We start from the raw sequence: 26,016 nt of genomic DNA, 5'->3' as shown, positions 1-26,016 counted from the left end.
TAATTAAACGGATTGTTTTCCTTTGTATTATTTGAAGTGGTTTAATACTATGATCATAAGTGTTGCCCCAAACTATACAGCCGTAGGAGAGAAAAGGAAGAATAATGGCATGGTATAATTGAACTAGTGTTTTCGTGTTAACAAAATGTTAATCTTAGATAGGACACCAATACCCCTAGATATTTTTTTTGAAATCTGTTGAATTTGTTCTTTCCAGTTTAGATGACAGTCTATGAGAATGCCAAGGTACTTAACACTCTTTTGTTGATTAATTGGCTTACCATCTATTGCAATGTTCAAGGAATTGTTTATCTTTTTTTGATGAGGATGAAATATTACAAAATGTGTCTCCGTAATATTGAGAGATAGTTTGTTGGCACAAAGCCATAGGCTAATTTCACTGAGTTCTCGATTAACATTTTGTTCTAGATGCTGTAAATCACCATGGGTATAAAATAGATTACAATCATCAGCAAATAAATGGAAATCAAAAATAGATGAACAATTAGTGAAATCATTAATATAAATCAGGAATAATACTGGGCCAAGCACAGAGCCTTGTGGTACCCCACATGTTATTTGCAGAGGATCTGAGTCAAAATTGTTTAGAGAAATAAATTGCTGTCTGTTAGTTAAGTATGAACGGAACCACTCATTTGGTAAACCACGAATTCCATAATGTTCCAGTTTAGCTAAGAGAATGTTGCGATCTACTGTATCGAAGGCTTTACTTCAGTCCAAAAATATCTCGCAAGAATGTAATTTACTTTCAATGGCTCTTTGGATTTTATCAGTGATAAGCATAGAGGCCTGAGTAGTGGAGCGTCCACTACGAAAACCAAATTGATTATTATCTAGTATATTATGTTCATCAAGAAAATTAACTAATCTATTAAACATTAGCTTCTCCATTATTTTATGGAAAACAGATAACAGAGTAATTGGTCTATAATTGGATACTAAAGCCTGATTACCACTTTTGTATAGAGGTATTACTCTCCCAATTTTTAACTTATCTGGCACTAAACCCAGAGAAAAAGAACAATTAAATAAATAAGATAATGGATGACACAAGATGCTCTTCAATAATTTAAGAATTGTCACTGGAATGCTATGTGGCCCCAGTGCTTTACTTGCATTTAAGCCAGAAGTAATATTCTCAACTTCAGTTGGTGAGACTGGTGATAAATAAAAACTGTTGCATTGTGAATTTGTTAAATATTCCACAAAGGTTCTATTGCCAGGTTGAATACCATTGGCCAACATTGGCCCAACTGAGGCAAAATATTTGTTGAAGGCATTAGCTATACCTTTGGCATCAGTTAAGGTGTTACCATCGACTGTTAATCTATTTGGGAAGGACAATTTACTACGCTTAGAGCTAATAAGCTGCTTAATACCCTTCCATGTGGCTTTTGCATTATTAACATGATAAGTAAAATATTCTTTATAATATAGTTTTTTACTAATAATTAAAATATGCTTTAGTTTGTTCTTGTAAATTTTATAGCGAGAGTGATTACTTTGACACTTACTTTTCAAATAATGCTTAAATAGCTTATTTTTAGTTTTAATAGATTTACGAATACCCTGAGTAATCCAAGGTTTGCACTTAAATTTTGCTTCTCGTTTACTTAATTTTTTAAAGGAACATGTTTATCTTTTGTAGCATTGACTACAGAGTAAAAGGAATCAAACATCTGATTGATGTCATTATCCCTAAAAACATCATCCCACTGAATTGACTGGACATCTGCTAAAAAATTATCCAGATCAAAGCAAGAATAATCACGAGCAAACCTGGTCACATCGCTTGCTGTCCAAGATAATTTGTTGATAATTAAGAAATTTTGTAAATGATCTGTAAGGTCGCAAATCAAATTTCCACTAGTAGCAACAAATTCATTAGAATTAAAGAATATATTATCAATTAATGTTGCTGTGTGATCAGTGATTCTTGTAGGCTGCAGAATGTGTGGTAAAAAGCCATAAGAAATCACAGTATTAATGAATTCCTCAGTTATCTGACAGTCTTCAAAGTTCAGAAGATTTATGTTAAAGTCACCCATGAATAAACATAACTTATTACTTTTTGAAAGTTTCTCAAGAGTTGAGAAGAGATATTTGTTTAAGTCCTCAGTCTTACCAATTGGGTGTCTATATATGACAGCGCACAGAATATTTTTATATGGATCACGATTAATCTCAATCCATAGAGATTCAAACTCTTTTGTCGTTAAACAAAGATCAACTCGAATATGAAATTGAATCCCCTCTTTGACGAAGAACCCTACACCACCAGCATTAGTCACAGTTGGCTTGGAGACAAAATCATATCCTTCAATAGCAATGTTGCTAGTTAGATCACAGTTACTTTTTATCTTTGTTTCAGAAAGGCCAATAAGATCGAATGAATGCTGTAGATCTGATAGCAGCATTGTCAAACCATCATGGTTAGCAGAAAGACTTCTTATGTTGGAACGAATTGTAGAAAAGAGAGGCATAGATTTGCTCTGAGAAATATCCTCATTATTAAGAAAGTCTTCTAGAGTGTAATATTTAAAGTCTGGCTGCTGCACTATAATATTTTCCACATCATGATTATTAAGACTGGATATCTTGTCAAGTTTAGATAACAAGTCAAACCGCGGTAACTTATCTATAAGTGTATGACATAATATATAAATAAGTAATGAACAATAAGTTTTAACTTAGCCAGTTGGTTGTGATGAGGAGGGATGAACTCTACCATCTTGCTTCAAGACATCCAAATCCGATTTCTTGTTTATGGCAACAGCAGGGCTTTGTGAATCTCTACGAAGATAGATACGTCCATAGAATGTCCAGATGTACTTGTACTTCAGATCCTTTTTAACTTTCAAACTGTCTTTAAAAAGATCCTTGTTGATTTGAGTAAGGTTTTCTGAGATATAAATCTTGTTCTCGGAATGTAATCCAAGGTCCAGGTCATCTGTTGTCTTATCCCGTAGGAATTTTCTTGCTTTATAGAAGCGATCTCTCAGCTCTCTTCGTACAAATTTCACACGGCAACTATATTGGGCGCTCTGAAGCGCGAAGAATTCGATAAAGCTTGCGAGCTTTCCCTAACTACATCTCTGTAGGACTGTTTTGGTAGTCGATGACTTACGGATAAATCGCTTTCCTTGATATCTACTCCTATTAATGAGCCTATACTTTAAATGCAATTTCCTTCGTGTTTTCGTCTTCTGCTTCGGGTATGCCGGAAATTTCTACGCACTCCCGGCGAGAATACTGTTCTAAATTGTTCAATGAGGCTTCGCAGAATTGCAGTTTGCTGGCCAGTTTAGCATTTTCGGCTTCTAAACTCGCGTCTTGCTTGTAGAGCCTTATAGTTGTCATCAACTTTTCTGAATAGGTCGTCTAGCCTGGAGTGAATCGGCTTGAGTTTGCTATCGAGCAGCGACTCAAGGTCCTTAAGAGAAGGCTTGTCGTTTGATGGCATTTCACTTGTTACATAAACGGACAAACGGAGACACCAAAAAATAAAGAAAAACGCTGTAAAAATCTGCATTAAGCAGTGAACGGAAGACGTATCACACGCAGTAAGCAAAACACGTCCGCCATCTTTACTGACCGCTGACTGGAAGATATAAGATATAACGTTCGCGGGCAAATTCAACCAACTTACTAGGTGAGGATTGGGCGGGTTTGAAGTGTTTACACACCTAATTAACAATATCACATTTTGAATTTCAAGCAGATATTTTAGTGTATTTTGGCAAAAAGTCCAAAACTTTCGCGGGAAACATTTTAACATACTCTCCGAGACCATTTACACCGATATAATTTTAACTAAACTGGTTATTGATAAAATAATTACATTCCCTGATGAATAATATGTTGTCATCCCAGAACTGGCTATTTCAAAAGAAGCGCTTGTCACCATTGCACCGGCAAGGTTAATTCCATGCTAGTGAAAACTAAGAGCCAAAAAATCGTGATCTAATGTGGAAAATGGTTATTTTACATCATAACCAGTTAGTAATACCTTATTGCTTTATGAGGGAAACATTTCGTCATTAAGCATTGTAGTAGAACACAAAAGCGTATAAGTCAATTTGGTGTCTTTCTAACGTCAGAATCTGTAAACAAAGATATATGAAAGATGGGTTGGTATTTTTCATTTTATTTCAATCAATCAATCTATTGTTACTTTGAAACTGGTTATTACCACTAAACAATGGACGACAATTGCGCACAGTTTCGAAAACATTATACGTCTCAAGTCTAATCAAGAGAATTTCTGAACAGAAAAAATAATTCCCTTAGTAACACATGCATTACAAACTTGCCTAGTCGACCCCACTGGGTAGCCATTTGTTCTCTTTTGTTTAAAATCGAGGTCTTTGATCATAATTGTTTTGCACAACCTGATTAACCTTAAGCTCGAGTTTTAGAATAAAGAAACCTTTGTTAGTTGGGAAACTATTTCTGGTTGGTCTTATGCTCGTTAAAATGTTTCTTATTATGACGAATTTCCAGTTTTTCTCGCTGAGTAAATATTATAAGGTCCACCCTAGACAAATGTAGTTGGGCATGCGCTGTTTCCAAGCTTCACAGATGCAGACAGGTGCGGGCAGATGTAACACGAGCTTTAAATAATACTTTTTTGATTAACAGCTTACACTTTCAAACTTATTTGTGTCGTGTTTAGGACTTCTTGAAAAAAGGCAAAGTCACAGATAACATTCAGTTTTCCACAGACAGCTAGCCTGTTCGGAAGATTTCGTTTATCGCGGAAGACTGACTTCAAAGGACGACATCTAAAGAGAAGAGCTCACCTTGCTAGCAGCTAAGTTTTACAATGATATTTGCCTGTGATTCCATGCACCCACCCCAGACACTGGAAGAAACAGTTTGTTTTTGAATTCTTTACACCACGAAATTTCTGATCACACGGAGCCAGTGTTGTTTCTTTCCCCGAAGAGGACTCCCTTATGAAAAGATAATTTGGTTTTATCAACCGCGTTGATAATGTGAATAAGCCACCTGTATTATCTTGTTATACTCCCCACCGACGCAGCACCACAGTTTCTTTAGAAACTTACCCCCTTTATTCCCTTGTGAAAAGGTCGGGGATCTCCTTCGAAAAATTTGAATTAAACCCTCAAAGAAACCAATCCGGGCGAGGCTTGAGGTTTATTTGACCCCTAAAAGATACTCGAGTGCAACCCTAAAGGATACCTTGACGAAAATAATGGTGGCGTTTTGACCTCAATTTCCTTATATATAAGTGAGACCAAATATTCGGGATTTACACCCCTGAGCGTGACGAATTGCATCCTCGACCTTTTCACATTGGGTTTCTTCTGTGGTAATTACTGACAAAACTGAGCTATTTAATCGTCTATTGCAGTTCAAACATGGCTCGTTAAGTTTCATCTGTGCCTGTTGTGGATTACCTTGGTGGGGATAGGGGCGTACGTTGCATCCTCAGGTAAGCACAGCATCTACTCAGTACTCAGTAAAGAGCTACACATCTTTGTTAGGAATGCCTTTAAGGGAAAAAGGAGTCAACTACCCGGGGAATTTGATTTTATGCACAGTTTCAGCTGAGCAATTAAGACGACATTTATATTGTGAGTAAGGCAAGTATTAGTCAATGTGTTTTCCGTCTAACAAACAGAAAGTTGTTATGGATGCAAATCCCATTAATTTTTGTTGAGCCATTCGATTTTTATTTTTTTTTTTTTTTCTGCAAAGGTAACAGGATGTATTGGCGATATCTTCACTTGGTATTATCTATTTCATATTAATTGACGACAAATTCACTTTCACAGATCTCGAATTGTGCGACCAACCAAACGGAACGTATGTCTATCAGGACGATCCTTGTCCAGACGATATGCCGTATGAATGTTCGCAGATGTACTACTGTTCGCTAAGAACAAACAAATGCTGCTTTTATATGAGCCATCTCCAACTAGAAAAATCAAAGCAGTCTGAGATATTTTAAGTAATTAGTTGTTGATTCTAATTTTTGGTTGTGGGCAACAGCTAAGTTTTCCAAATCAGTAAAACGGACGAAAAGAAAAAAATAGATAATTCAGCTGTCTTATTTTAACTAACTCATTGCGAATTTATCTAAACAAACAGTTCAATCAGTGAGCATTTTTGTTGACGTTTTCTTTCTCTATACATCCGTTATTTATTGATATCAAACAAAGTCCCTCACCTTAAATTACGTCAAAGGAAATGGTAATAATGTGAGACAAAAAAATTGAGAACGTATTTCATATTCTTCGTTTGGACACAAACAACACCATGTTTCTTATTAGTTTATTCTAAAGTTTGTCTTGAATCCGATAACAAAGTATTTGTTTTTAATGTGAATACGCGTTCGTAATTTTAATCATTGAAGTCTATATGTCGTTATCGTTCAATCATCGAAATGGATACGTTGTCATTTTTATCAGTTTTTAAATTGCGTTTCCTTCATAAAATTTCGATTCCTCCGTTAATGGCGCTATCTTTTCAGATCAAACTCGATGTTCTAGTGGATAAAGGCTCACTGGAGGAAACTTTCAATATGTATTAGTTTCCTTTCATGTTTGTGAGTCCTAGAACTTATCGGTTTACTGACCTCCGTGAAGACTGCGTTTATCAAGTTGATATAAAGTAAAATTCCGGTTTGCCTCCGACATGTTTATGTCAGATACAAGTAAACTATTATATTTCAAGCCGACAACTTTTCGGAAATTGCTTGTCCGTTTTTGCTGTAAATTAAACATGTAATATATTTTTTTTTTTTTCAATTCAGCTTAATTTCAAAATGTTATGAGTCAACCTTACAGGCAAGACTGAATCCACTTAAATTTAATATTAGCTTGTGAATGGTTACCTAGACACCCTCTTTCAACTGTGAATTTAATTTGCCGAATAACAGCGTGCTCTGCTCTCTCATTTATTTTCACGGCGGCAGCAGCGTACCCTCTCCACCCATATAAAAAGGACGATGGTACTTGTCTTACCTTTTAGAGGTTTTGATACCTCTTAGGGTATTCAGGCCCAAAAGGTCCACGACAGGAGCTTTTGCAGTGCATCTTAGGGTATTGAGCTAAAATAAAATGACGGGAGATGAAGTGTTGTTTTAGAATTGGTAACTCTTAGGGGTAAAAGAAAAAAAAACATTTTAAACCACGCCCACGAAAAAGGATCTTGGTACCTCTTAGGGGTTCTTTTCAAAATTTCCGACAAGCACCCCCGTCCTTATGATATGGGATCAGTCCTCGGACGTACCCATCATTAGTTACCAGATCATTCGTTTTCGTAAGGTACGAACAGTCTGGGTACGTGGCACAAGACACGCGTCTTAATAGAAGTTTCATGTACAAGCAAAGCGAAACGATAAAAATCGACGTTTCGGTGTCTTCACGACGCCATCGTCAAGGCTTTTGTGGAAAAAAATCTGTGCGTAATAAATGGAAAATTGAATTATGTAAGTGCTTTCGTGCGAAGTAATGGAGTCTCATTGCATTTTTTCCTTTTTTTTTTAGGACGCGAACTGCCTTATTAGGTGTTCAGGGACCTTGTCGATTTGGTTGCAATAGTGTTAACGTTTATATCTGGATGGTGAAAGTTGGTTGTAACCTTCTTACTCGTGTACGTGCCAATCCCCGCGTGTTTACCTAAGCCTGCGCTGCACAGGCAACACTGATAACGACATACTGAACACATTTTTCGTTTACGATGCGGCTTACAACACAGGCTGGATGGTTGTTTGTACCTTAAAGATAAGACCACTAGGACAACAGCTCTAGTTTCTTTAGGAGATAGTGACGGGGTAACAGTTGTTGATTGGAGATCCTAGAGCTTGATGGTACAGAATTCATTGGATGCTTTGGCTAATTCACTGAGTCTTAAGAAGACTGTCGATCACACTCATCTGAGGGTAGCCTCTTTCCTCACTCTCCCACCCTTTCGTTGTTTTACCCCCAGCTGGTCTTCAAGTAGAACAACCATGAAAATTTTATGTTTATAACAACTGCATAACTGCAGCTTTCTTTTAAACCTGATCGTTAAGAAACCCGGTTACGAAAACAAACGTCTCTGGACTCGTCTCGTAACTCTTTTGCGTACTAGGCTGAAATTATTTCGCGGGGGAAAAATAGATTTTCCTTTCACAATTGACGTTACCGGAAATATATTTTAAGTGTACGTTTGATGATAGGATCGACTGCAATTTGGTAAGTTTGCCTAATTTTACTTGAGGCAAAACTCCTTACACGGCAAATTGCACGTTCGATAACGCCAGAATAAACAAGACTGGATTTGTTTTTCAGGGAAGCGGCAAGATTATTACATCAACATCATAGGATAAGACGGTGATGCAAAGATTTTTGTCTTAAGAAATTTCTGCACAAGACGAGGCCCGGCAACATGAGCAGTCAGAGCAAATAAATAGTCGGAATAAGCAGGGTAGAAAAATATTTCGCCATGCATTTCCGCCCCACTTCCAAATGGTTTTTTTGTTGCGCCTCAAGCTTGTTTCCATGAAGTCCATGAAAGAACCACCATGAAATCTTCACGTTTATAGCAAGTTTTAATTTCCAAGTTCACAGTCTATATCTGAAGTGCAAATTAATTTAAGATAAACGGGAAGGTGGAGATAGAGAGAAGGCAAATGCAGGAATCTTACTCTAAATGGGCTGCCGCATTTCAATTGCTTTTACAATAGCAACTGAAGGTAAAACTAACAATCCCACTGCTCGTTCTAGTGTGATACATCCATATCTCTAAAGGTTCATGAGTGTGCTGAAAATAGTTTACATTACGTTGGCGGAGGCCGAATATTTAAGGAATGATTTTTAGATAAATTGTGTCCATTTTTCAGGCTCGATCGATTCAGCAGTCTCTTGAAAAAGTTTTAAAAGATGCTTAAAAATTAGCAAAAAATATAAATGACATATCGAATCTCGAGAGAGATATATTAATTTTCCTTTCTGGGTAATTCATAACAGACCACTTTGCTAATGTTTAAAGCTAATAGTGCAAACATAGAAGACAATGTACACAGTTTACGTGAACTTTCATTCCCTTTAAAATATTCGCCCTTCGCAAACGTAACGTAAAATATTTTCTGCATACTGATGAACCTTGTGAGATGTAAATGTATCGCACTACAACGCGCAGTGGAATTTCCAGCTTGGAGAGATTTCATACAGTTGCTTTTGTAAAAGCAAGTCGAATGCAGTGGGATAATTCAGAGTATAGGATTTTCGCATCCCTCATCATTCTCAATTTGCGGCTTTCCGTTTATCTTTCAGCATTTTAGATAATCACGGAGCACGTAATCCTCACCCTTTTTTTTTCTTTTATGCTAAGTCCGTTCCATTCCTTATTGTTTTTGTATGCCAGAATGTTACGTGAGTCCGCACTCGTCGTTGAGTTGTGTAAAACGTGTCAGAGAACGATGTGCTTTAACTTGTGTAGCACTAATGCGTTTTTAAAAGTAACCGTTATTTCGTCTCAACGAAAACGAAGCAAAATATTTTCGACCACGCTAGCGTTTTCGTTGTGTTTTCCCCTGTCCACACTAATCCGGTTTCGAATGAAAACGAATACCTTTTGATGCGTTTTCAAGAGCCTTCAGCACCGTTTTCAAAAGCCTCCGTTTTAGCCTATCCACAGGAGAACCGGTACGTTTTCAAAACAATGCTCCGGTAAAACAAGGGTCTGCTTTTAAAACCGTATTCGAAAGCTTCCATTTTTATCTGCGTTTTCGGTCGTTTTAGTTTGGACGATTGGCAAAAACGCATCAAAAAGTATGCGTTTTCGTTCGAAAACGGATTTGTGTGGTCTGGGCCTAAGATGTCGTTTTCGTTCGAATTTAAACCTAGTTTGATCGTTTATTGCACGAATATGTTATACATTATACGTTTAAAACCAAGTCTACATGAGCATATCAGACTCCACTCGCGTGAGAATATTTACATGAATCCAGTTATATAATTCAATTTTCCTTTTTTAATGCAAATTTAGGGATTTTCTTTTTAAAGACTCGCAGAATATTTCTACAATAACCTTGAAAATGGCGTCTTGGTGATACAGAAACGTCGGTTTTTATCGGGGTTTTTTTTCGTTTGTAAACGAACAAATACTAGTATTATTGCAAGAAGATATTGTAACTACGAAAGCGCCAGCCAGTGAGATCTTTGCCGCAATATACCCCCGAATATCCCACAATATATCAGTTTAAACGGTCCAATGCAAGTGAAAGACTGAAATCATTTTCCCTCGTCCAATGCAAGTGTAAACTAGCGTATTTCGGTTTTTTGAGAAAACTCTTATGCAGTGTCTTATCGAGAGCTGTATGTTCGCTGGACAGCATTGCCCCGACATTATGTCTCTATTTTAAAAGTTTGTTCTTAATTGTGTCTTGCTGGAAAATAATGCAACTCATGGAATAACGACAGTAGCTTTGCTTAAACAGCTTTTATTCCACTGCTTCAAGTGCCATAAAATACTGATCATTTAGACTAATAACATTCAGTTAACATTAAGTTAATGACTACAAACAAAGCGATTGATAACTATTCTACTTTCGTTAGTTGAAACGGAGGCAGCAGTGTTGGGTGAGTGATCATCACCTCGCATCATCTACAAAATAAACAACATATTACCATTATTTACCAGAGTAAATAACTCACCTATGTGGTATTAAACTAAAATTTGGTTCGAATTAAATTAGGTTTGTGAATTACCCCCAAAAGCGTGATGGGTAGTGATAGCTATAATTTTCCGATGTTTGAAACCAACAAAATGCACACAATTACAACCCCCAAACAATAGTGCATCTACTCAAAAAGAGTCAGGAATAACCCGACTGACTGTTAGAATTTGTCATGGTATTTCACTGAACTCAGAGCAAGATGTTGCCACGGAAATCTATTTTGGAAGACAAACTTTTCCAAATTTGAAATTTTTGTTAACAAAATCCATCTTCCTTGTAATTCTATTTTATGTATTTAGGACTTTTTTTCTCATTGTCTGTTTGATTATGATTGGCTTGAGTTAATTTTGATGGTTTTATGGTTAAGATGGCGAATCTAAGATGGTGGCTGTTTGAATATCAAACAGAAAGGGAACATTTTAGGCGTATGATATAATTACAGTAGCATTATTTAAATGTTCTCAAAGTTACAAAGAAAGCAGATTTCGGCCTCTTCCTCTTTTCTCGATCGTATCCCGGACTCGGTAGGGCGGGTTAATGTAATAGCTTCGTTGAAATATTTGAAGTAAAGGCATGAATTAGATGCTCCTCTTGAAAAGTCATGATTCTCGTCTAAAGAGCTTTGTTCTTATCAGTATGTTACTCGGTGCTTACTCGTAACAGCAGTATCTGTCTGATTCCTGCGTGCAGTCGAAATATTCTGAACAGTCAACCGGCATATCGGCTGGACATGGGTCATTGTAATAGAAACACGCTCCATATGGTTGATCGCACAATGGGAGATCTGTGAAAGAGAATTTATCGTTAATATAAAAAAAATAATAATATCTAATGAAGACATGGCCATTGCATCCTGTTGCATTTCCAAAAAAGTTAAAAAATCGAGTGGTTGAACAAAAATTAACGGGATTTGCACCCATAACCAATTTCTGTTTACTAGACGTAAACATATCGAATAATAATTAGGTTACTCGCAATATAGATGCCGCCTTAATTGTGCTCAACTGAAACTGTGCGTAAAATCAAATACTCCGAGAAGTTGACTATTTTTTCGTTGACGGCATTCTACACAAAGATGTGCTGCACTTTCTTTACTGAGTACTGAGTAGATACTGTGCTTACCTGCGAAGGCAACATGCGCACCCAGCCCCACCAAGATAATCAGCAACAGGCACAGATGAAACTAATCTCGTTCCCAGATCTCTCGTGGACGAAGCCGAAGGCGGGATCTGGCCAAATCCGATTTGCACCACGTGATCGCCTGTCAGGAATGTGACAGGCAAGGCAAGAGCGCATGCCCAAAATAAATTTCCAAAATGGCGGAACAGGAGGACTCAGAAGACTGACTCAAGCGCTAGACTTTATAGGTTAAGCAACGTTGCAGTATTTTTATGTTAGTTTAGGGCCAGGCAGAGAATTAGAGTTTTTTTTGCGGGTTAAAGTTGGCTAGCAAATATTTTTAGCAGCATCCTTGCTCGTCGCTGTGGACGTTGCCCATGGACATGGCGGACATGTCAAATATTGAATTTGACCGCGCATTGAAGTTTTCCTTAACTGAACGCGGAACGCCTGATTTAAAGTTTAAAGCTAAACAACTAGAGGCTTTGAGAGCAGTGGTGCAGCAAAAGAGAGATGTCCTAGCCGTCCTGCCAACAGGATATGGCAAGTCTTTAATATATCAACCTCTGCCGAGTATGTTTAACTTTTTGTTGTATGGTGGAAAGTAATGCTCGATTGCAATTATTGTGTCACCATCGACCGCTTTGATGATGGACCAAGTTGAGAAAATTAAGAAGCAAGGACAGTTAGCAGCAATTATCCAGGCTAAATGTTCTGAAGCGGACAAAGAGACAGGGATCGAAGTCCAAGGTGATTCTGAGAAAAATGTGTTGTGCGGGCGTGTTAGCATCGTGTTTGCCCATCCGGAAGTACTTATCAGTAGTAGGAAATGCAGAAAATGTTGTTATCTGATGTTTATCAAAAAACGTAGTCTGTGTTGTGGCTGACGAAGCTCACTGCATGGTGAATTCATGAGTAATTGCCATTCAGTCATTTTGTGTTATGTAGAAATTTCATAAATTATTTTGTTTATTATTTCACATTTTATTAGTTAAGTGTAGGTCCACATCAGTCTCACTGGCTGCTAATCTTTGTAACCTGCATTACTAAATAAAATGATGAGGATGAAACTTTTGTTGCACCTCACCTCTCTCTGGTCTGAAATACTCAATATGTAAAGATTTTAAAGCAGTTGTCAATTTTATTGTATTGAATTAATAGAGAAAAAGTATAGACTGTGACTTTTAGTTTCAGTTTTAGTGTTTTGATCTTGATGTGGACAATGTGTGATTTAATACATATTGGGGCTACATGTACAGGTATATTGTCCTTAGGTGGAGTCAAACACATAACCATGATTTCTTTCTACAAGTAAGACATATCACGTTGCTGCAATATACTCTAGAAAATAATTTCAGTTTGATTGTTAAACAATAACAGGCTGTGAATTGCTTATGTAAATCTAGGAACATTTTGCCACAAAAACTACTTCCAGGAAAAAAGAAAAATCTCCTATTTCTTGTGTTTTCCAGAATATATATTACCTTTCTTCATGATCAATATATCAACAGATATTTGTTGCAGTTGTCTGTTGCAGAAACTTATAGAAAACACAGTTTTAAGCATGTAAATTATGTCAATGAGTCTTCTAATTACAACAATGAACAAATTTTTGCAGACCACCTGCCAAAAGTAATCTTGTTTCCTCATTTCATCATAATGTCAGGATGTTTTGAACATGATGGGCACCAAATAAATGATCTATTGTTAAGATGGACCTTTTATATTTACTCACATCTATTAGGACTCAAAATGTTGGTTTTTCGGTATTGGCAAGAGGGACAATTAAAGACTTGAGGGGTATTTGAATTTATGAAAACTGGGAGTTGAGGTTACATGCAAAATAATTATGGAGAAAATTATAAACCAGACGAATTTCACTCATTCTCTCCTGAAGTAAATCATAATGATGCCTTCATCCTCTTCCCTGGGGGAAGTAATTGAAAGCACACCTTTGTTTCAGTCTGACCACTAGCAAGTAGTACTGTACTGATACGTTGAAAAAGATTCAGTTCCCTGTTGTACTGATTCAATAACATAGAATAAATTGATCCAATTGGAGGAATCTGCTTTGCTCCACTCCTGTGGACATTTTGCCCCTCCCTCCTACAGCAAACGGCTGTTATTACGTCCAAAAGAGTTGGGCTACCTTCGGATTCTGAAAGTATTATCTCCCAGCTGAAGTCTCTCATAGTCCCGAAGGACTTATCTCGTAGTACAGATGGTAGATGACCCCGTGCGTATTTTTCTGCATTCTCGCATTCTTCAAGGATTTCTTCCAAGTGTAATCGCTTCAGGTAGTTCCTCACTCCTGGAATGAGCCACGAAACGAAACAGCCACATTGAGTAGTTTGACGTTGATTGTCTCAACAGGTTTGTTGCTTGCCTCTTTTTTCAACTGAAAAAAATCGAAGCGAAACGTAAACACCATGCGGACCTCTTAGGAAACAGCATACTTACGAAATTCATAATTTTTCCACAGTTATCTCGGTTATAGCAAATTAAATATCGACCAATTCCAAAAATAATACTCCAGAAGCACCTCTCTTGTATTTCTCTCATACAAAAAGCAATATTCACACACCTTTATGAGGGAGACATGCAAGATGAAATTACGTGAGCTGAACATAACAAACGTCTTTGGCAATTTACGCGGAATTTACAAAGTTCCATGGACAGTTTCTGACATTTTTTACATATCTAACTGCCTAAATAATCTACTGGAAACTCTTTTAACAGGATAAGCTCAGGAAATGTATTTTTTCACTTGTTTTCCGCACTGCGTTCGCCAGATATTCGTCAAATTTTCATGCCCTCGAACAAACACATGGACAGCGCGAAAGAAAGGAAATCCGTAAAACTTACCTCTGGGTTGTTCAATCCCGAATAGTAAATTACTTCCAAATCTTTCCTCCTCTCATCTTTTCTTATCTACTTTTCTCTTTCACCAATCGCGGAAGTTTCCAGGCTAAAGCTTGAGTTTGAAGAAAGCTGCAGGGTTGTTTCCACAATTGATCGCTGGGCTGATATTTCTGCTACTTGAAAACTCGAATAACTCTGATCAACGCAAAAAGCGCAGTTTGCTTCTCTCTTAACCAGCCCGACTTTGTCACTTGCAGTTGAAAGGGAACTTGACTTTCTCATCATGGAATAACGCTTTCCTGGACGAATTTTGCGTGTTAATGCGACTCTTTTTTGCCTTTGCGCACAACAGGGCGAGGGAAAAGGGGTTGATATTGGTGATCTCCGAGTCCGCTTGACTTTCTCTCCTCCTTTCCCAAGATTTATCTGCGTTGTGGCACATCTCGTTTGAAATGGAAGCAGCTTGTCTCGCAGGTTTAACAGTCGGTAACAGTTCCTGCACAGGTGCCTAGGAAAACAATCGTCCTCCTGTACTCTCACTTTTACAAAATTGCTTATCAAGCGCTGTAATTTTACTGTTTTTCTGTAATCCGAAAAAATCGTGAACCTCTAGGAGGTATTTGTTGTGTTGCCGCAAAGACGGCACAAGTTTTTGTCAAATGTTGCAAATTCCCCTGACTGCGCCATATTTGTAACATTGACACATTTAAGTTTGCCGCGGAAAACCGCGTAAATGTTCAAAGAAGGGATTGGACAGGAGTCAAGTTGAGCAGCCAATCAAGAAAAACAAATTTTCTTTCTTGGCCAGATCTCGCCTTCGGCTTCGTCCACAAGAGATCTGGAACGAGATTAAGATGAAACTTAACAGCCATGTTTAATTTGAACTGCAACAGACAAGGTAATAACACAGTTTTGTTAGTTATTACCACAGAAGAAATCCCGGGAGTAAGAGATCAATTAGGTTGAGCAAAAAATTACGATCAAAGACCTCGATTTTAAACAAAAGAGGACAAACGGCTACCCAGTAGGGTCGACTAGGCAAGTTTGTGATGTGTTACCAAGGGGATTATTTTTTCTATTCAGAAATTCTCTTGATTAGACTTGAGACGTAAAATGTTCTCGAAATTGCGCGCAATTGTCGTCCATTGTTTAGTGGTAATAGCCAGTTTCAAAATAACAATGGATTGATTGATTGAAATAAATTGAAAAAATACCAACCCATCTTTCATATATCTTTATTTACAGATGCTGACGTTAGAAGACATCAGATTGACAAATAAGCTTGTGTGTTCGTACAATGCTTAATCATGAAATGTTTCCCTCATAAAACAATAAGGTATTACTAACTGGTTATGATGTAAACTAATCACTTTCCACATTAGATCACGAATTTTTTGGTTCTTAGTTCTCACTGGCATGGAATTGACCTTTCCGGTGCAATGGTGACAGTCGTTTCTTTTCAAATAGCCAGTTCTGGGATGACAACATAATATTCATCAAGGAATGTAATTATTTTATCAACAACCAGTTTAGTTAAAATTATGTCGGTGTAAATGGTCTCGAAAAGTATGTTAAAATATTTCCCGCGAAATTTTGTAGTGAAAATAGCACTCTGTTTGGACTTTTTGCCAAAATACACTAGAACATCTGCTTGAAATTCAAAATGTGATATTGTTAATTAGGTGTGTAAACACTTCAAACCCGCCCAATCGATCCTCACCTAGTAAGTTGGCTGAATTTTCCCGCGAACGTTATATCTTAAGAGCTTCTGCCTGAGAGACCGGGGCAGACTTGGAAATGAAGATCGGCCGATTTCGCTTAAAATTGGTACACAAAGTCGTTATGTGGACTTATGTAATATGCCAAAGTTTCAGGTTCAACGAACATTTTTTAGCCGAGTTCTGGATATCAGCCCCTCAGGGGTCCCCAGAGGCTGATTTTCAGTGTGATTTACGCCAGTTTTCAATCTCTCTTTTAGCAACGTACAATTGATTTCAGACAAGACCAAAACCATATTTGCAATGCACTATTCTTAGTCGCTTATGGGTGAAAATATTAGCTCACGGGAATTTTTCGTTAGCCTGTGACTGTTATAACAACTTGGTCCTATTTGAGGCACATGGGAAGCAACCGGAAATGGCCTGTTTTTCAGACCGCATATTTTCCATGCCCATGTTTTATATCGTGGAGTCTTAGTATCCCTGCAAAGTTCAGCCCTTAGTTTAGTAATATCAAGAAAAAAATACTGAGGTTGAGGCTTTTTTACTAAGAAAAAACTTACAAGAAAATAACTAACCAGGCCATTTTCGGTTAAAGTTTCAACAAACCGTTTCTGTAAAAATCAGCAATTTAATTTCGATTAACACCTTTTTTTCTTCTAAGTCATGAATTAGAGACTCTGAAGTTGATTGTAACCGAAAAGACTTACCGTTAATCAAAAATTTTCCTGTGATTTTTTAGGACCGATCAGATTTTGGTCCGGCAACGGTTATAAGTTTTGTGGAAGAAGTCTTGAAAATTACAGATAATGGAGTCACCGTGAAAAAAAAACATATATATACCTAACAATCCATCTCTTGCCGGTTAATCACAATGCACCACTGCATCTTTTTTGGTCCAAACTGCAATATTAAGTTTATTCAACCCGTTCAACGAAACAAGTCTGTGGCCCTGCCGAGTAATGAAGCGCTAATTAAATCAGGAAATAAGCCGCCAAGCTTTGTGATTCCATTTCGTATCATAACCCACCTATCAGGGAGTTCTCTTCTGAAGAAAACAACTTATCAATCACTCTAAATGCAATTACAACGTCTCTCGTAACACTGCTTTAAAATCGCTTTGAACCTTAAGGAAATTTCGAATATAATTATAGCTAATTGTCTAATATAAAATGCAGTCTCGCTCTTCGAGTCTATATGCAAAGTGGCTGGATAAATTCACTTACAGTGTACTATAAACGCTTACCTGGCTTCGGGTTTAGAGGCATGCCCCTTTCTTATAATCCCTTAAAAGTGAAGCAACGTTAAAAATCTTAGCCTCAGCGATAAATTGGTCGTGAGTGCGTTGTTGCGAGTAATGAAAATTCAGGTTGATTCATACCGTACATGGCGACGCTACGACACGGCAACGTATTTGTAGTTTGCTGGCTATGATTGACTTGGAATTCAGTTTATTCTCGTCTAGATTCGTCTCCTTGTTACTGCAGAGAATTATTAGGTATAGAGCTTGCTTGAGAACCTAACGAACGAATGGATATGCTACTGAATATTTATTTATACCCAGTCCCCCAGTGCAAACGGCCTAGGTATTATAAATTGAGGACGTCCAAGACGGTCCGTTTTCCCCGCCAAGTCGCTGAATGTCTGACTAAATTACCAGAAAATTACTCATTGGCACACTTTCCCTTTCTCTATCGGGATTTTAATTTCCTTTTGTTGCTTTCTCAGTTAGTACAGATCCAGACTAAATCGGTGTACTTTGTATATCCAAAGATAAGACAGGGTAGGAGTGGATTTCCCTTCAAAAACTACTGCTCATGGCACCCCTAGCTGTAGAATTGCTGGCCCTTAACTCCGATTTCCATAGTAAGAAGCGATAATCCCCAGGATGACCAGCATGCTTGCTGAGGTGGTAAGGTAAGTCGTCACAAGGTCCAGTGCCTCATACCTGCTGGAGCTTAAATTGGTTATTGCTCTTCTTCCCTGAACAGGATGATAATCACCGGCTCCCATTTATACATCTGGGTGGAGAGAGGCATTGTGAACGAAAATTGCCTTTCCTAAGACGACATAGCAGCGCCCTAATAACCAGCAGCGCTCGAACCGGAGCCCAGCCCGCTAACCATTAGGCCGCGACAGTGCTATGTGCTGCGTTATTACGTTACAGGTTTACTTCGGTCTGTCGTAAATTGATGAAATGCAACCGCGAAATGAATATATGGCCGGCACGTGAACATCTTACCGGCTGGATTGTTTATTTGCAAGAAAAGAAGCTATCTGCGATCAGTTAATTGAACTTATTAAATCTATTCAGTCTGTAAGTGAATTTGTTTCATTTGAGTGTGCTTCAAAGGCAGAGGAGCAAAAGTCTGGCTATTGCAATTTAGTCTCCTGGAAAACTACATGTAGAAACATGAGTATACGGTGTCCCTTTTGGAAAGAAGATGACATATGCGGGGCATGAGATAACAAGCCATCAGAGCCTGCTGCGACTCTCCCATTAGCGACGTTAGATCGAGATGTTACCCACCTGATGGTCAAATTAAAGTGGGCGCTGGTGGTAATAAACTGGCCGCGTCCTACAAAGTTGACAATTTCTCTGAATGGAAGTTAAAGTATGAATCAAAGAAGATTGTGATTTGCCCACGTCACTGCCGAAAATTCACCTGTTTGCGTGACCAAAGTGAGGCATATCAACACCCTTTCAATAAAGGAGAAAAAAGAAACTGAAGAAACCGAAGAAGATTACAGCTGACGTTTCAGATAGAATATTTTAGGAGTTCGGCATTGTGATACCTAGGGTATCAAAATGCCGAACAGAATTTGGAAATTGCATCCCTTAATGTAAGTATCCTAGGGTAGAGTGACTGCATGCATGTTCATCAGACAGAAATTCATTTTTAACAGAAAAACAACAACAACATGATATTAAGTGTAGATTCTGGATCGTGGGTTCAAATCCCATCCAGAACTCGGATTTTTTCCGAGTATACGTTTCTCCCAGAATTTACACTTAAATATTTTTTTTACACGCGTTAATGTCTTAAATTCGTTCCACTTGTTCAAGGATTGTTCTTCCATCATCATCTGCATACATATTTGAACAAAATATCTCTAACTTAAATTGTCTACCCACCCACAATTTAATTGTCAACATTTTCCACGCCATATTGGATGTTGTTTCACTTGAAAAGTCGAAAGGGCTTGGAGATGAATTAAGTAGTTTCACCTGCCCAATATTAAATCACAGCGGAGACGCTTTGCGTGTCATGCTCAAACAATGTAATCTCCAGGCGAAAATAGGAAGTAATTTGGCCCCCTATTGTATCACGAGGCTTACTTACTTACTTACTTACAATCTCTATCATAACGATGGTATTCGTATTTAGAATCGATACCAAAGAGAAGCAAAGAAGGAAGCTTGAAGAAAGCACCTCTGGGTGTGTCGTAGTTAAGTCGAAAGTTTCAGTACCACTAGTCACACAAGGTATTTGTGATCTCCTGGCCGGGAGAAGGAGAAAAAAACTCAAGGCTTAAAATTCTAATAATGGTGAATAGTCAGCTATGAAGGCACTTGACGTTAAAATGTCATAAATTCCAAAACATCCATCATATTGAATCCACCAGTCTGGATTTCATGACTATTCCATGAAGTCAAAATATCGTTTTTGCCAATTATAGCAAAATTAAAAGAGAAGAGAAAGGGTACTAAAGGAATGAAAAGGTGCAAAAAAACTATGTTTGTCCCAAGAAACTTGAAAACGTCAATAAAAACAGACTGAGATGAGAAAACTTAAGCTTAGGGTAATTATGCCTGACAAAACAAGGTTGCCATGGAAAAAAGGTAGAGTCCCATAAATAAGGCTCTTTTGGACTCAGCTTTTCCCACCTAACTTATACACTCAGTAAACAACTTGTTTCATTGTATTTTGATTACTTTTCTTGTTATCAACGTTTAAAGTCCCCCCTTCATCACCTTCCAGTCCCCAGGGTACAGGGTACAAATGCTGCATAAAATTTAGTTTCAAATCTGTCAGTAAGAAAATTGATTTCTAGCCTATGGTTTGTAAATATATATTTCCTTTCAATAATTCACTTCGAGATCATTAATTGTATGTTAATTTTGCGGCTAACGTCTAATAATCTCTCCTAAAAAGGAATTACGACTTTGGCAGGAAGTGCGTAGTAGGTAATTTCTCTTGAAGTGTTTCGTAGTAAAAAAGCCTCAACCTTAGTATTTTTTTCTTGATATTACTAAACTAAGGGCTGAACTTTGCAGGGATACTGAGACTTTACGATATAAAACATGGGCATGGAAAATATGTGGTCTGAAAAACAGGCCATTTCCGGTTGCTTCCCATATGCTTCAAATGGGACCAAGTTGTGATAACAGCCACAAGCTAACGAAAAACTCCCGTGAGCTAATGTTTCTACCCATAGAAGCCTAAAAATAGGGTATTACAAATATGGTTTTGTTTTTGTCTGAAATTAATTGTACGTTGCTAAAAGAGAGATTGAAAATTGACCAAATTTGCACTGAAAATCAGCCTCTGGGGACCCCTGAGGGGCTGATATCCAGAACTCGGCTAGAAAAGGTCGTTGAACCTGAAACTTTGGCATATTACATAAGTCCACATAACAACTTTGTGTACCAATTTTCAGCGAAATCGGCCGATCTTCATTTCCAAGTCTGCCCCGGTCTCTCAGGCAGAAGCTCTTAAGCATTACGCTACATGGTAAAACGAAATGTATCCTCAGGGAGTTTTATACCATATCTATAGACATTTTTTTCCAGGACTATCATAATTGTTGAATAGCAAGCCAGATGCATACAATCTTTATTTCGATTTACATTTTGAGCTCACATACATGCACTCTCGTTGTTCAAAAAAACCCTCAAATAGCTGGAAATTACAGCTTAAATTAGCAAGAAATCATTATTACTAATTTCGATTCCTTTTGTTTATGCATCCAAGACATTGTAACGACAGGTAAGGTGTCACACTGGCAAGAGCACTGATCGTACATTTAATTAGTTTTGTTGAGAGCAATGTTACGCCCATCATGTTAGGGCCAAAGGGATCACGTTTCCTGAGGTCCGTAACCCTTCGCAATTTTGTTGGGTTTCAAATTTTGTTTTTTAACTATAGTGTGTATTCTTCCACGTCATTGGTCCATTTCAGAAAAAGATGGCCTTCCTTCGTTCTCAATTAACCTTGTGATTGGTTAACTTTGTTCTAACGAGCCTTTTCAGATGGTCGCACTGATCAGACTGAATAAAATGTGATGAAACAAAAGACAATGAACACAACAAAGACTACGCACCTTCGTTTTAAATCTTTGTGCACTTCGTAGGCGTCTTCTGCAAAACGACAACGTGAACTGACCAAGTTCTGTACATTTTGCAGAACGTAGGCCACGACAGAAAATTTTTAGTTTATTTTTTTGGAATTGATCGCTGGCATTACATATCTAGTTTTAGCCCATTCGTAGACGGTTTGGCGTACTGACCAGGTTAAGATAGTTGTATAATTAAGAAATTCGAACATAAAATATAAATTCATTTTTTGCTAGGCGTCGTTCCCGCCGTCGCAGACGTGACTGCTTAATGTCCCTAATTAATTTTAACAGACCGTAGTCCACCCGTACTACTTGGCGACTCGTGTGTTCCGGAAGAACGGTTCATGTTTTTCAAAGCCAAGGAGAAACACTTTAAAAATATCGACATTGAGAACTCCGGTCCTGTCGTCTGACTTTTCAATTTACTTCGCGTAACGCCTTCCAGAACGACAAATCAATGTAAACAAACTATTTGCAGAATTCTTAAAAGTAATTTAGGGTAGGCTTCGATCATTGTAAACTTGGCGTTTTTATACCACGGGAGAAAAAAAAGACAGACCAGCGAAATGACGATATATTTCGTTTTACCATGTAGCGTGATGTTTAAGATAGAACGTTCGTGGGAAAATTCAGTCAACTTTCTGAGTGAGGATTGGGCGGGTTTGAAGTGTTTACACACCTAAATAACAATATCACATTTTAAATATTCTACCAGGCAGTCTAAGAATCTATTTTAAACAGATATTTTAATTAATTTTGACGGAAAGTCGAAACAGAGGGATATTATTTACAAAAAATTCGGCGGAAAATATTTCTTACGTACTTTCCAAGACCATTTACACCGATATAATTTTAACTAAACTGGTTATTGATAAAATAATTAAATTCCTTGATGAATATTGCACTGTCATCCCTAAATTGGCTATTTAAAAAGAAACGATTGTCACCATTGCACCAGGAAGGTGAAAACTAAGAACCAAAAAATCTTGATCTAATGTGGAAAGTGGCTATTTTACATCATAACCAGTTGGTAACACCCTTTTGTTTTATGAGAGAAACATTTCATGATTAAGCATTGTACGAACACACAAGCTTATATGTCAATCTGATGTCTTTCTAACGTCAGAGTCTGTAAATAAAGATATATGAATGATGGTTTGGTATTTTTCAATTTATTTCAATCAATCAATCCATTGTTACTTTGAAACTGGTTACTACCACTTAACAATGGATGACAATTGAGCGCAATTTCGAGAACATTTTACGTCTCAAGTCTAACCAAGAGAATTTCCAAACTGAAAAAATAATCCCCTTGGTAACACATGACAAACTTGTCTAGTGGACCCCACTGAGTAGCCATTTGTTCTCTTTTGTTTAAAATCGAGGTCTTTGATCGTAATTTTTTTGTTCAACATTGACAAACTTGACTTTAAGAATAAAAAACGTTTGTTAGTCGCGACAATATTTCTGGTTGGTCTTACGCTTTTTAAATTTTATCTTATTATGACGAATTTCCAGTTTCTCTCGCTCGAAAAAAATTTTTCATTAAGTAAATATTGTAAGGCCCACCCTAGACAAATGTAGTTGGGCATACGCTGTTTCCAAGCTTTACACTGATGCAGACAGGTGCGGGCAGATGTAACAGGAGCTTTAAATAATACTATTTTTAATTAACAGCTGTCAGTTTCAAACTTATTTGTGTCATGTTCAGGACTTCTTGAAAAAAGTCAAAGTCACAGATGACATTCAGTTTTCCACAGACAGCTAGCCTGTTCGGAAGATTTCGTTTATCGCGGAAGACTGACTTCAAAGGACGACATCTAAAGAGAAGAGCTCATCGTGCTAGCAGCTAAGTTTTACAATGATCATTGCCTGTGATTCCATGCACCCACCCCAGGCACTGGAGGAAACAGTTTGTTTTTGAATTCTTTACTCCACGAAATTTCTGATCACACGGAGCCAGTGTTGTTTCTTTCCCCGAAGAGGACTCCCTTGTGAAAAGGTCGAGGATCTTCGGAAAATTTGTTTTAAACCCTCAAAGACACCAAAGTGAGACCAAATGTCCGTGATTTACATCCCTGAGCGTGACGAAGAGCATCCTCGACCTTTCCATATGCATGGGTGTCTCCCCCCGGGATTTCTTCTGTGGTAATTACTAACGAAACTGTGTTATTACCTTGTCTGTTGCAGTTCAAACATGGCTCGTTAAGTTTCATCTGTGCCTTTTATTGATTACCTCGGCGGGGATAGGGGCGTAGGTTGCATCCTCAGGTAAGCACAGCATCTACTCAGTACTCAGTAAAGAGCTACACATCTTTGTTAGGAACGCCGTTAAGGAAAAAGGTGTCAACTACCCGGGGAATTTGATTTTATGCACAGTTTCAGCTGAGCAATTAAGACAGCATTTATGTTGTGAGTAAAGCAAGTATTAGTCAATGTGTTTTCCATGTAACAAACAGGAAGTTGTTATGGGTGCAAATCCCGTTAATTTTTGTTGAACCATTCGATTTTTAATTTTTTTTTTTCTGCAAAGGTAACAGGATGTATTAGCGATATCTTCACTTGATATTATCTAGTATTTCATATTAATTGACGACAAATTCACTTTCACAGATCTCGAATTGTGCGACCAACCAAATGGGAGTGTGGCTATCAGGACGAGCCTTGTCCAGACGATATGCCGTATGAATGTTCACAATTGTACTACTGTTCACTAGGAACAAACAAATGCTGCTATTATGAGCCATTTCCAACTAGTAAGCACCGTGTAACATACTGATAAGAACAAAGCTCTTTAGACGAGAATCATGACTTTTCAGTGAAGAGGAACAACTAATTTATGCCTTTACTTCAAAACTTTCAGCTGAGCTTTTACATTAACCCTACCGAGTATCTTCACTTGGTATCATCTATTTCATATTAATTGACGACAAATTCTCTTTCACAGATCTCCCATTGTGCGACCAACCATATGGAGGGTGTTTCTATTATGACGACCCATGTCCAGACGAAATGCCGAATGACTGTTCATCATATTTCGAATAATGTCGGCTGGATACAAACAGATGCTGCTGTTATGACTGAGTAAGCACTGTGTTGCATACTGATAAGAACAAAGCTCTTTAGACGAGAATCATGACTTTTCAGTCAAGAGAGGCAACTAATTTATGCCTTTACCACGCAACAATGGAGGAAGGGGGGGGGGCAGGGGGAGGAAATCCACTTCCTTTGTGACTTCGTGAACATTTAAACAATTCTACTAAACCTTAGAGGGGAGGTCATACTCCTAAAATGTTCCCTTTCCGTTTGGTATCTAAACAGCTGCCATCTTGAGTTTGGAATTTTAATCAAAAAATTTCTTAATAATTTTTTCAAAACGCCAAAAAATCACCAAAAATGACTCAAGCGAATCAAAATTAATCAAACCACGAGAAAAAGTCTCAAATGTACATAAAATGTAATTACATGGAAGTAAAATTCAAATTTGGAAATTTCAAATTGGAAAAACCTGCATGTACAAATATAGTTGCCATGGAAAGATCTCGTTCATTGAAATGCCATGACAAATTCTTGCAGTCAGTTGGTCTGTTCCTGACTGTTTTTGCTTGTATGGTTAGTATGAACACATTGCTAAAACATATGCAATGATGAGTTTTTTGGATGTACTTTCATGCATTGTGTCGGTTCAGTACTCCATTACCTGTTCCTTACAGTTATAGAAAAATAGCGCTTTTAAGTGGAAATTCACAAACTGTATTAAATATGACCCAAATGTTTGTTTAACTCCACATAGCTAAGTGATTTACTCCGGTAATTAATGGCAATGTGTTGTTTATTTTGTAGCTGTCCATAATGCGAAGCGATAAGTCACCCAATACTGCTGCCTCCGAATCAAGAGACGAGAATAAAATTGTTATCGATCAACTTATTTCGTCAAGTAGTCGTTAAGTTAATGTTATTAGCCTAAATGATCAGTACCTTATGGGTAAATGCAATCGGAGCAGTGGAATAAAAGCTGTTTAAGCAGGGGTGCTCAGGGGTGCTCGTCGGAAACTTGAATAGAACCCCTAAGAGGTACCAAGACCCTGTTTTGTGGGCGTGGCTTGAAATCTTTTTCACCCCTAAACAACTCTAAAACAACACATTAACTTGCACTGACTTTTTTTAGTTCAATACTCTTAAAAGTACTGCGAAAGCTCCTTCTGTGGGACCTTTTGAGGCTGAACTCCCTAACAGGTACCAAACCCGGTGTCTTAACCATTA

The 26,016-nt window shown here is 37.7% G+C and overlaps 3 protein-coding genes across 3 annotated transcripts in view; 2 read left to right on the top strand and 1 right to left on the bottom strand.

Moving 5' to 3' along the window:
• The window catches only part of LOC145498279 (small cysteine-rich protein 5-like), a 51,446-nt gene extending 26,365 nt beyond the window's left edge, over positions 1–25,081 (top strand). The window contains exon 2 of the mRNA XM_081478182.1: positions 24,701–25,081. Within this exon, the coding sequence (XP_081334308.1) occupies positions 24,701–24,798 (98 nt within the window). The 3' untranslated portion in view covers positions 24,799–25,081. The remainder of the gene's footprint in view (positions 1–24,700) is intronic.
• Positions 1–26,016, top strand: part of LOC145498382 (uncharacterized) — a 397,197-nt gene that overhangs the window by 360,630 nt on the left and 10,551 nt on the right. The window lies entirely within an intron of this gene.
• On the bottom strand, positions 733–3,345 carry LOC145497339 (uncharacterized). The gene is made up of 2 exons (XM_081477162.1): positions 1,801–3,345; positions 733–1,633 (listed from the first exon to the last, which is right to left on the bottom strand). Exons 1-2 carry the CDS (start codon positions 2,502–2,504, stop codon positions 733–735), a joined length of 1,605 nt encoding a protein of 534 aa, XP_081333288.1. The 5' UTR covers positions 2,505–3,345.

The sequence above is a fragment of the Orbicella franksi genome, chromosome 9, assembly GCF_964199315.1.
Source record: "Orbicella franksi chromosome 9, jaOrbFran1.1, whole genome shotgun sequence".
NCBI lineage: Eukaryota > Metazoa > Cnidaria > Anthozoa > Scleractinia > Merulinidae > Orbicella > Orbicella franksi.
Note: the sequence above shows the minus strand (reverse complement) of the source record. Positions and strands in the feature narration are given on the sequence as shown.